Source organism: Calliphora vicina, chromosome 5 (assembly GCF_958450345.1).
Source record: "Calliphora vicina chromosome 5, idCalVici1.1, whole genome shotgun sequence".
Taxonomy (NCBI): domain Eukaryota; kingdom Metazoa; phylum Arthropoda; class Insecta; order Diptera; family Calliphoridae; genus Calliphora; species Calliphora vicina.
Window position 1 is genome coordinate 7,018,845 of NC_088784.1, and position 12,767 is coordinate 7,031,611.

A 12,767-nucleotide genomic window follows, 5' to 3' on the forward strand; every position below is an offset into this window, starting at 1 on the left:
AAACTAATTTGTGCTAAAAGAGTGGTTACGCTTTTTTGATTAAATATTTGCCATGTGTGACCCTACCTTTAGAAATATTTAACGGCATCTGTCAAAGCTACCTTCGTTTTATAATTTTGACTCCATATTTTGCGATCTACAATTTTGGTTTTCTATAGACATCTTCGAGATGTTCAGATTTCCCTAATTAATTTGCCTCGTAAAAACTATAAGGTATATCAAACGATAGAGGATTTTGTCTACTTTCCAAAAATTTATATAACTTTTGACAATTGAAAAATTCATGGAACACTTTTTTGAAAAATATGACAACATATGATTTTTATTGAATTTTTGTGAAGATACACATTTTTAATACTGAAATTAAATTATTATACCCTTCACCTTCGTGAGAAGGGTATATATAAGTTTGCAATTCCGTTTGTAATTTCTACATTTTTCATTTCCGACCCTATAAAGTATATATATTCTGGATCCTTATAGATAGCGGAGTCGATTAAGCCATGTCCGTCTGTCTGTCTGTTGAAATCAATTTTGGATGCACCTGGTCCCTTCCGTATCAACAATTTTTAAATTATTTTTCATTTAAAATATTTGATGTAAATTTAGCTTTCCAAAACGTATAAATTCCTTATAAATCTTATTAGAATTTTTTTAGATAATTTAAAAAGAACAAAATTAAATTTTTTCCCAAAAAATTGGCAAAAAATCGTCTTTTTTAAATTCAAATGCCTATAACTTTGAACTCAGTCATGAGTTTTAAATGATTCTTTTATTATTTGACATATACATTTGTTGTTATCCCAATAAAAGAAAAGCAAGGAAAATCGCGAAATATTTGGATCGGCTATTATAAAAAAAAACTGAAGTAGGGTTGTAAAAATTTTGAAAATTTAATTTTCAAATGCGAATATATCCTTGCTATAAGAGATAATTGATAGTTTTTTTAGTGCTCCACAAAGAGATTCTATATATGCATTTTTTTTGAAATCCGAACACAAACGAAGAAATATGATCTTTTTAAATATGTAATATACCCGAGGTTTCCTACTATGAGGACTCCTGACCGCGCCACTTCTGCACACAACTTCAAACCTTAATCTCGATAACACTTCCTCTTTGCGCATATCAAATTCCATTAAAATCGTGTAGAAGTTAAAGATTTATTCCCATTTTTTTTATCAAATTGGGTTCTGTTCGGGCAACGTTCAACGCGCTTCGCCAATTTTCGGGATGTCGAATTTGGGACTATACTAATCCACATGAGATCCAAGTACGTCAAATGTTATCCCGAAAAAGTCACTGTTTGGTGTGGATTTTGGGTTGTCGGTGTTATCGGTCCGTATTTCTTTGAGAATGACTCGTCGTTGGTCCATCACCGTCAACAACGAGCTTTATAGGTTGACGATTACCAACTTCCTTTCTTCTAAATTGGATCATATGGACACCAACGACATGTGATTTTAACAGGATGACGATAGGTTCCACACAGCTCATATTACATTGGACATTTTGCACTAGCGATTTGAGGTCATGGTCATCTCACGTGGAGGTGATGTGAACTAGCCATCGATTTCGTGCGTTTTGTCCCCGTTAGACTTTTTCTTGTGGGGTTTTCTTAAGTCGCAGGTCTTTGGAGAATAAACTACCGATATAACCCATGCCATCTGTCGAATTCAGCCTGATTTATGTCTCAGAGTCATGGACATCTCCATTTATTTTTTTTTTTCTTTTTTTTAATGTATAGAATTTTGCACAACCGTACATAGCAACTTTACTAATTATAAATAAGTTAAACATGCTACTTAGGTCATATTTATGACAAACATATGGTTGAAGTCTTATCTATCTGCAATTAATTGTTCATTGTCCAAAAATATTTCTAACTTTTGTATACCCAGTAGCCAGTAGTTCAATTCAAACATTTTCCCACATACGTATTCTGCACTATAAATACAATATTGTTTAATAATTGTTATCACATCACAAGCCATAAATTGACAATTTTTTATTCCACCCTTGTCGCTATTGAAATAGAGACTAAAAAACATACGACTCGTTGCAAAAAAGTACACAAATGAATAATCAGGACTTTGTACTGATCACAATATCAGTTGGTCTATAGTAGATATAGACAAAATGTTAACAAAAAATTATAAAAGTTAAAAAATTATTAAAAACAATACAAAGAATGAGTCAATATTTGTTCATTGAGATCGGCAGATCTCTATCCCTTAGAAAACCTATGGGAAATTAAAGATGGCAAAATACAGACTCAAATTTATACCACCAAGATTACCTCATGAGTCAATATTTCAGTACTTATTTAGTACTTAGTCTGAATTATTATTTTTGTTTTAAATTAACGCAATTCTTTTGATAATATCGATAAGTTTGATAAGCTTTTTCAGCTTATCTAGCCCCCAAAAACAAACTAATAATAATTAAACACTTATACACTTATTCATTTATCTTAGAAGTACTTTGGCAGCCGAATATTGCCAACTTGGGGTAGAGTTTTTAATTTATTTGTTTAACATTTATTGCAAAATAAATTCAGTTTGATTTTGCCGCGCAACGCGTTAAGTTTAAGAACAGTTCAGAGAATAAAAGTTAAACGGAAAATAATAATTTATTCCAATATGGAAATGTTTTTATTGGCTATAGCCATTCTAGTGTTATCGGTGCTGTTTTTCAAGGGCATTAAAATATTCAATTATATTGATCATGTGGCGGGTATAATGGAAATGATACCGGGTCCAACACCCTATCCGTTTGTGGGAAATCTATTTCAATTTGGTTTGAAGCCGGATGGTGAGTAAGAAATGATCATTTTGTGGTTTAAGTAATATGAAAAGCAAGAATTAGACATACCTACACAGAGAAAACAGGTTCGTGATAGCAATCGAATTTGAATGATTTAGTCGGTTGCACACATAGAATTTTTCAGTTCTATCAACAGAAACTCAGTTAACAAAGAAGTATTTCGGTTGAAGCAACCAAACTTTTGTTACCCCCTCCAAAATTATGTAGTCACAACTCTAAAATTCGGTCACTAAGGTAAAATCATTCGATTGGCAACACATTCGGTTGCTATCACGAATCTGTTTTCTCTGTGTAGACTTTAATTTATGAAATTGCCCTTGGGCATATCTCATATCCAGTTTTTGTAGTAACTATAGTAAAAACTCTTAATAAAATATTTATGAACTCAAATAGAAATTCAAAACTTATCAAAAAACCTTTTATCAATATTGGACAATTACAGATTTATATCCACTTTTTAAAATTCCCCCACTGTGCGTTAACCCATCAGTGTTAAAAAATCTCATAACTGGAGTTTGAATTTTGAAGCCGCCTAAAACTCGGCAACATTAAATTGTTAAAAAGCTTTTTTAAAGCTGCCAAATTGTGTATGACTTAAAGTAGAACCTTATCAATCTAGTGTTTATTTTCTGTTCTATTATTTATCTCCAAACTGTAGTGAAAAACTTTTTAATTACCATCAACTTGGGCGATAATGAAATATTTAAATACTTTGAACGGAATTTATGAGCAAATTAGTTTATGGTTTTAACCAAAAACCAGTAAATGTGTGGTAAAACAACAAAAAAAAACAACAGATTAAAATTCGAAAGCCCAAACAAATGTGAATGTTTGGTTAAAAGTTCAAAAAAAACACAATTTTACTGTTAAATGCAGCCATAAAAGCAAAATAAAAATAAATATATTTTACTTATTTCCCTAAATTCTATAAACCTACATTTATATCTATGTATGTATATCTTTTTATTTCTAGAATATCCCAAAAAGATTTTACAATATTGCCGGAAATATGATTTCCAAGGCTTCCGTTCATTAGTATTTTTTCAATATCATGTCATGCTGAGTGACCCGGCGGAAATACAGGTAAATAAATTACACTGGCATACACACATACACATGCTATTCTCATATTCAATTACACCAACATATTTTCATTAACCCCTTTTTTTAGGTTTTATTTTTAATTTTGTTGTTGTTTCCTTTATTTTCTATTTATTTTTTTTTAGAATATGCTCTCCAGCTCTGCTTTATTGTATAAAGAACATTTGTATTCGTTTTTACGCCCCTGGCTAGGTGACGGTTTACTTACTAGCTCCGGTGCTAGATGGCTGAAACATCAAAAGATTTATATGCCTGCATTTGATGGCCAGGCTATAGACGGCTATATGCAGGTGGTTAATAAAACAGGCAACAAATTTGTTCACCAACTGCATGATTATGCCGCCAATGGGGAAATGTTCGATATACAACAATTGGTTAGGAAATGTACACTGGATATTGTGTGTGGTAAGTGGAGAGGGGGGAATGGGAAATTATTATAAATTAAATTTGATTCCAGGAATTGGTAATTAATGTGAAAAATTATAAAAAGGTGAGGCAAAATAATGTTTGTTAGATTCACAAGAAAATTGTTAACGATTGAAGCAGAATCTAAGGAAATACAAAGACCTATGACTGCAGCACCAAATAGACATCATAAAGACTTACGATTTATGCTTTAGTTGAATTGAGATAGAAGCTCAACTTACACATCATAAATACGGACGAATGAAGCTCAACATAGGCAACATAAACCATACGATTGAAGCTCAAATTAGACAACCTGAAGACCCGTTACTGAAGTTCAACTTTGGCCGCGATTGAAGCACAAATTAGCAACATAAAGACCTACGATTGAAGCTGAACTAAGACAACATAAAGACCTACGGTTGGAGCTCAACTTAGACCGCGATTGAAGCACAACTTAGACAACATAATGATCTACGATTGAAGCTCAAATTAGACATCATAAAGATCTTCGATTGAAGCTCACGATTGCGATTGAAGCACAAATAAGACAACATAAAGACCTATAATTGATGCTTAACTTTGACTGCGACTAAAGCTCGACTTGGACAACATAAAGATTTACGATTGAAGCTCAACTTAGACATAATAAAGGCCTTCGATTGAAACCCAAGTTTGACTGCGATTGAAGCTCAACTTAGACAACATAATGACCTACGATTGAATTTCATCTAGACAACATAAATACCTACGACTGAAGCTCAACTTTGACTGCGATTGAAGCTCAACTTAGACAACATAATGACCTATGATTGAAGCTCTAATTAGACGTCATAAAGATCTTCGATTGAAGCCCAAGTTTGACTGCGATTGAAGCTCAACTTAGACTACGACTAAAGCTCGACTTAGACAATATAAAGTTCTACGATTGAAGCCCAATTTTGATTGCGATTGAAGCTCAACTTAGACAACATAACCACCTACAATTGAAGCTTAACTTTGACAGCAATTAAAGCTAGACTTAGACAACATAAACACCTACGATTGAATCTCATCTAGACATTATAAAGAACTTATTTTGAAGCCCAAGTTTGATTGCGATTGAAGCTCAAATTAGACACCATAAAGACCTTCGATTGAAGCCCAAGTTGGACTGCGATTGAAGCTCAACTTAGACAACATAAAGACCTACTATTGAAGCTCAAATTAGACATCATAAACTCCTTCGATTGAAGCTCAAGTTTGACTGCGATTGAAGCTCGACTTAGACAACATTAAAAGCTACGATTGAATCTCATCTAGACATTATAAAGATCTTCTTTTGAAGCCCAAGTTTGACTGCGATTGAAGCTCAACTTAGACAATATAAAGACCTACTATTGAAGCTGAAATTAGACATCATAATGACCTTCGATTGAAGCTCAAGTTTGACTGCGATTGAAGCTCGACTTAGACAACATTAAAAGCTACGATTGAATCTCATCTAGACATTATAAAGATCTTCTTTTGAAGCCCAAGTTTGACTGCGATTGAAGCTCAACTTAGACAACATAAAGACCTACTATTGAAGCTCAAATTGGACATCATAAACACCTTCGATTAAAGGTCAAGTTTGACTGCGATTGAAGCTCAAGTTTAAAGATCAACTTAGAGAACATAAAGACCTACAATTGAAGCTCAAATTAGACATCGTAATGACCTTCGATTGAAGCTTGAGTTTGATCGCGATTGAAGCTCAACTTAGACATCATTATGACCTACGATTAAAGCTCAAATTTGACTGTGATTGAAGCTAGACTTAGACAACATAATGACCTACGATTGAAGCTCAAATTAGACATCAAAAAGACCTTCGATTGAAGCCCATGTTTGTCTGCGATTGAAGCTCAACTTAGGCAACATAAAGACCTACGATTGAATCTCATCTAGACAACATAAAGACCTACGACTGAAGCTCAACTTTGACTGCGATTGAAGCTCAACTTAGACAACATAATGACCTACGATTGAAGCTCAAGTTAGACATCATATAGACCTTCGATTGAAGCCCAAGTTTGACTGCGATTGAAGATCAACTTAGACAACATAAATACCTAGGATTGAAGCACAACATAGAGTACGTAATGACCTACGATTGAAGACAAACTTGGACTATATAGATACCTTTGTCTTCAACAGACAGACAGACGAACACAGCTAGATCGTCTTTTTGTGGGTCAATGTCAAAATCAACATACCTACTATCTTCTCACTCTGCTTTGTATTTATATGATTTCATGAATTTAATTTCTTATTTTTCTCACTTCCCAGAAAATGCCACTGGTATATCAAGCAACTCACTGGGCAATAAACCATCTGAAATGCAAAGGGCAATCACAGAGTAAGTCAATATGAATGCATTATTAACAAACACTTTACATTTTAATTAAATTCCAAATTATTTTTCAACTTTATTTCAATATTTTTTTTAAATTTTTTTACTTGTTCAACCATCCAATAACCACATATAAACACTTACAATGATGATGGTGATAATATGGATTCTGTATCTTGATTCCTTTTTGTGTTTTTCAACTCTCTTAGCCTTTGTGATGTTATACAAGAGCGTACTTTTAGCATTGTTAAGAGATACGATACTTTGTTCCAATTAACACCATATTATGGCAAACAAAGAAGAGCTTTACGTTCTTTAAAAACCGAAATCAATCGGGTAAGTACAATAGCAGCAATGGCAACAATAACTGAAAAATAAAGATTAAAATCCTTTTAAAGGTTTTTAAATGAAAAAATAAAATAAATCGAAAAATAAAATAAATAAATCCGTACAAGATATTTAACATAACAATACCTTTTATGTTTTAAATAATAGATTGTGGAGCAACGAAGACGTCAATTACAAGCTGCCAACACCACCATCACCAACAATGCAGCTGACATGCTTGCAACAGATGCACACTTGAAACCGTTTTTAAATGTCCTTCTAAAGGCCAAATTGGATGGCAGAGAATTGAAACTGGGTGAAATATTTGAAGAAATATCCACATTTATATTCACAGTATGATATCAACGAATGAAATGACAGATTAATTGTCATTTCATTCTTTCGTTCTTAAAACATTCAACATATTTAATTAATATTAAATTAATATTTTTGTTGTATGTATCTGTATTCTGTTTTATATAAAAGGGCCATGATCCCACAGCGGCTGCTTTATCCTTTACTTTATACACCTTATCTCGTCATCCGGAGATACAACATAAAGTGTATGAAGAACAGCAACGTATTTTTAAATCGAAAACATTGGAGGAGTTTAAAACGTGTGAGGCCACTTTAAAGGAATTGGACGAAATGTCTTATTTGGAATTGGTATTAAGGGAAACCTTGAGATTGTATCCATCGGTGCCCTTAATAGCACGTACTAATCGCAAGGCTATAGATATTAGTAAGTTTTAAAAAGAAATTATTTTTCAATTTGATATCTAAATTCATGGTTTCCATGATTTTCAGATGGTACTCAAATTTGCAAAAGAACCACGGTGATAATGTGCCTCATAGCCATGGGCTATAATGAGAAATATTTTGAAAATCCCTGTGAATTTAAACCCGAGAGATTTTCAAATATTTCCAAGGATGAAAATATTGGCATAGAAGCTTTCAAATCGGTGCCTTTCAGTGCTGGTCCCAGAAAGTGTATAGGTAGCTATATACTCCTCATGTTTTTTTTTATTGTTTTAAGTTATGTTGTTTCTTTTTAGCTGAGAAATTTGCCACTTATCAATTGAAAGCTTTACTTTCTCTTATTTTACGCCATTATGAGATTTTACCCGCCCAGGATGGTCTTCCGGCTGGTATTAATGATCATTCCCGCAAGGATTGTGTGCCAGAGAGTGAATTTGATCCGATTTTGAATATCAGAGTTACGTTAAAATCGGAAAATGGTATTTTAGTTAGACTTAAGGAGAGAAAATAAACAACAAAGTCAATCATCGTTTGGCTGCTTTATATTTAATTAAATAAACAAAATTTAGTTCTATTGATTAACATGTGTTTGTTTTGATTAAAAACAAGTAAGAAAGCTATATTCGTTTGTGCCGAATCTTATATACCCTTCACCAAATTATATATACCCTTATACAAAAATTTGAAATATTTTTAGGTAAACAAAATTTAAATTTTTTTTTCAAAATTGTTTTTAAAAATTAAAAAAAAAAAATGTTTTTCCAAAAAAAAATTTTCCATTTTCTTTTTTAATTTTTAAAAAAAAAAAATTAAATTTATTAGTGAAAAAAAAATGTATGACAATATATACCATTCACCAAATTATACTTCAAAATAGAAATTTTAAATATTTTTAGGTAAAAATTTTTTTTCAAAGTTGTTTTTTTAATTTTTTGGAAAAAAAAAAATTTAAATTTATTAGTGAAAAAAATGTATGACAAAAACAATTAAGAGAGCTATATTCGTCTGTGCCGAATCTTATATACCATTCACCAAATTATACTTCAAAATTAGAGATGCTAATCCGGACTGATTTTTGAAAATCCCGACCCGGGTTTTCGGGAAATCTAAAATCCCGAAAATTATAAGAAAGAAACGTACATAATTATGTCTTTACAATTGAAAGTAAATTTTTTATTTAGCAATTAATTTTTATTAGACACTAAAAAGCATAAAATACTTGCATGAGTACATTATATAAGAAGAAATAACAATAAAGTATGTACATTAGGCCGGGTCGATTTGTATGGAGGATCAAAAAGTAAAAAACGTATAGCAGATACGCAATCTACTGAAAATTCTAAGACAGTTTCCTCAAGATACCATAGGTCTAAAATCAAATCCTATCTTGCGCATTTCGTCTTATGGATAAAAGACGAAATGCGCAAGATGGGATTTGATTTTAGACATATAGTTTCTTGGGAAAAATTTCTTAGAATTTTCCGTAGAATGAGTTTCTGCTATACGATTCTGCGTGATAAAAATCAGTAACTTATCCTTTATATTTTGGCTTTTTAGCAATCGAAATATTTTCATTTTGTTCGAGCTCCTCATTTGAGATAAAATCAATTTCATTTGAAGAGGATTTAAATTGAGTTTTGTTAGACAACTTACAAAAAGAAGGTGAAGCATTGATTTTCTAGACCCCCACTCAAGGAAAACCAAAAATACAGTTTTCCTTTATTAACTGTAGCAGGAGTTGAGCTTAAAAACTTTGCTGGACATCACTTTGTGATATTCGGGCATGTAGAATGTCAAAATGCATGAAAAGGGCACACAAAAATGACAATTTCCCCTATTTATTTATGAAAAACGGGATTTGGAAAATCCCGAAAACCCCGGGAATTAAAATTAAAAAATCCCGGGCTTCGGGATTTTGGAAATCCCGAAAACCCAGGGATTTTCGCAACGGGATTCCCCGTTTGGGGAATTTTTAAATATTTTTAGCTAAAAATTTTTTTTCCAAAGTTGTTTTTTTTTCATTTTTTGGAAAAAAAATATTTTTAATTGTTATTTAAAATATTTTTTTTCAATTTTAAAATTCTTTTTTTTTGGTAAAAAAAAAATTCGGTTTAAAAAATATTTATTCAGATTTTGACCCACAGGTCCAGTATGTTGGATTTAAATTTAAAATATTTTTTTTCAATTAAAATTTTTTTTTGGTGAAAAAAATTCGGGTTAAAAAATATTTATTCCAATTTTGACCCACAGGTCCAACTTACTATAGTCTTATATAGATACGTCGTTGCAGCCGAGCCTGAAGAATTCCCGATATAATGATGTATAAATCATGTATGTAACTTATTTGGGGTCTAGGGAAAGTTGATTTCAACATACAGAAGGATATCGTTATATCGACTCCGCTATATATAACAATCCAGAATTTATATACTTTGTGGGGTCGCAAATGAAAAATTTTGAAATTACATATTATTATACCCTTCACCATGAGTGGCAAGGTTTGTCATTCCGTTTGTAATTTCCACATTTTTCATTTGCGACCCCACAAAGTATATATATTCTGAATCGTTATAGATAGCGGAGTCGATATAACTTTCTGAAGCCCCCAAATAACTTACATACACGAATGATACATCAATATCTCCGAAATTCTTCCGGCTCGGTTGCTATTTAAAATCGAGAAAATCGGTCCACAAATGGCTGAGAAAAAACCAGGACAACCTCGATTTTTGACCTATTTTTGACCCATATCTGGATTACTAAATCATTAATATAGACAATATGGATACCTAATGATAGATATTTCAAAGACCTGTGCAACGACGTATATAAGACCATAGTAAGTTGGACCTACAATGGGTCAAAATCGAAAAAATATTTTTTAACCAAAATTTTTTTTCACTAAATATTAAAAATTAAGAACTAAAAAAAAAATTTTTTTAAATTAAAAAGAAATTATAAAATTAAAAAAAAAAATTAAAAAACAATTTCGAAAAAACAACTGGAAAAAAATTTAAATTTTGTTTACCTAAAAATATTTAAAATTATTATTTTAAAGTATAATTTGGTCAAGGGTATATAAGATTCGGCACAGCCGACTTGCTTAACTTCTGGAATTATCATTTCGTTAAGAATATTTTGCAAGTCCATTTTATCAATATTTTGTTTTCTTAAAATACATTAAAGAAAGACATTAATAGCCGTCTCATATCCAAGTAGTAACCTACACCATTGTCCGTTTTTACTAAGTAAGTATGACTATAAATACTAACTTACCATCAATGAGTTATTATAGTCACTACATGTAACTAGTTCTTTTAAAGATAATAGAGTATTGACATATTTAACATTCTAGTCTAAGAGTTCGTTAAATATAAATATGATCATTATGATAAAGATAATTAAAATAATGAGTTGAAGTAACATTGTGGAAAATGTATAGACCCATTTACATATTAATCCATTACTTGGTAATGCAAATATTTGTCTGGGTAATGTGTGTGGCATTTTAAAATAATCTCAAATTCAATTTTAAAATTTGTTACAATTTATTGCTAAAATAATGAACATTTGCTAGTTTTAGATAAATAAATATAAGACATTATATGTATTCTCACACATTTCCTGCAGCTCTGGGAACTAACCTGTCTAATGATGGTTAGTTAATTGATGACCTGCAAAGCTTTTATTTTTTTACCCTAAAATCTGCAGGTTAGTTATATTTACTAGTTAGTAATGAAAAATATTTTCTAAATATTTCTAATTAAATATTTCAAAGCTCAGGAGAAAAGTTTGAAAGTTTTTGTAGTTAGCCAAAAGAGAAAGTTTCTTCAAAAATGACAGTAACTTTTAGTTTTAGTTTTTCTTTATCTTTATTTCTTTGTTGAAATGTCATCATTAAAAACTGAAACAAAAACACATATGTACATATATCAAATGTTTGCATTTCTTTACTTTGAAAAACTATCACACAGTCTTAGAGACACACGACACATGTGCAATTAAAATACGTGTATTGACAAAGTTGCAAAATAAAACTTTTTTTTTTAAAAAAGGATGTTAAAGGACTTTAATGATTTCTAAGATTCAGTAATAATGTCCATTAAATTCTTACTTGTTGTACAATATATGCACTTTATATAATTTGTAGCCTAATTTTCTTTTAGCAGCATTACATTTTAGCACTTCTATAACTACTTATTCGTAATTCATACAGTAATCAAGTTTTATATGTAGGTTAGTCACCTTTTGATTAATGTTTAATTGCACAAAAACTACCCAACGTGAGTTATATAGATCTTGCTGAGTACATTACAAATTGTGTCTAAAAATTTCAGAAGCACCCTCAAATTCAGAAGTTATTCTAACAAAACAGTTTTCAGTTATGTTCGTCAACTTATCAACCTTTAACTGAGTCAGTTTTTGTCAGACTACAAATTTTTGAATGGGATTGGAAATAAAACTGATTACACTTTAAAATTACGTGCATTTTTTGATACATTTGTAAGTTATAAGTATTGTTTTTGTTAAGAATATCTAAAAGAAAAACAAAATTTATCAACTTTTTTGATATTAGTCGCTTTTTATTGCTTATTTTGATATGAAAGCTTATTAAAATGTATACTAATCTATAAAGGAAATTTAGTTCTTAATAAAACATGGTTTTAATTATTCAAATCGGATAAAAATTTTAAAAGTTATTCAACTTTTCATTAACACCTTTTTTAGTATTTTCTCCCTCAGCGCATGAACAAAAAAAAAACTATAAAAATAAAAGTATTTGTACAATTTTTAATTTACAAGGTAGATTGTTTTAAACTTTTTTCAAAAAAGTTTGATAACTTTTGCAAATATAATCCGATTTTCGTCTATATAAAATTGTCTTTAAAACACTGTGCAAAATAACAGGTTTTCATAAAAAAAAAATTTAAAATTAAATAAAATAAATTTTTTTTTAATTTTTAGTGAAAAAAAT

At 30.7% G+C, this 12,767-nt stretch overlaps 1 protein-coding gene across 1 annotated transcript; it reads left to right on the top strand.

Annotated features, from left to right (window-relative positions):
- Positions 1–2,613: 2,613 nt before the first annotated feature.
- Positions 2,614–8,366, top strand: LOC135961002 (probable cytochrome P450 4ad1). The gene is made up of 9 exons (XM_065512438.1): positions 2,614–2,814; positions 3,800–3,909; positions 4,053–4,332; positions 6,643–6,712; positions 6,916–7,042; positions 7,202–7,387; positions 7,520–7,775; positions 7,841–8,029; positions 8,089–8,366. Exons 1-9 carry the CDS (start codon positions 2,643–2,645, stop codon positions 8,301–8,303), a joined length of 1,605 nt encoding a protein of 534 aa, XP_065368510.1. The 5' UTR covers positions 2,614–2,642; the 3' UTR covers positions 8,304–8,366.
- Positions 8,367–12,767: the final 4,401 nt, after the last annotated feature.

Coding starts and splice junctions, on each gene's coding strand:
- LOC135961002 (XM_065512438.1), top strand. CDS start 2,643: ATGGAAATGTTTTTATTGGCTATAGCCATTCTAGTGTTATCGGTGCTG. Junction 2,815..3,799: donor ATTTGGTTTGAAGCCGGATG/GTGAGTAAGAAA, acceptor TTTTATTTCTAG/AATATCCCAAAAAGATTTTA. Junction 7,776..7,840: donor TCGCAAGGCTATAGATATTA/GTAAGTTTTAAA, acceptor CATGATTTTCAG/ATGGTACTCAAATTTGCAAA.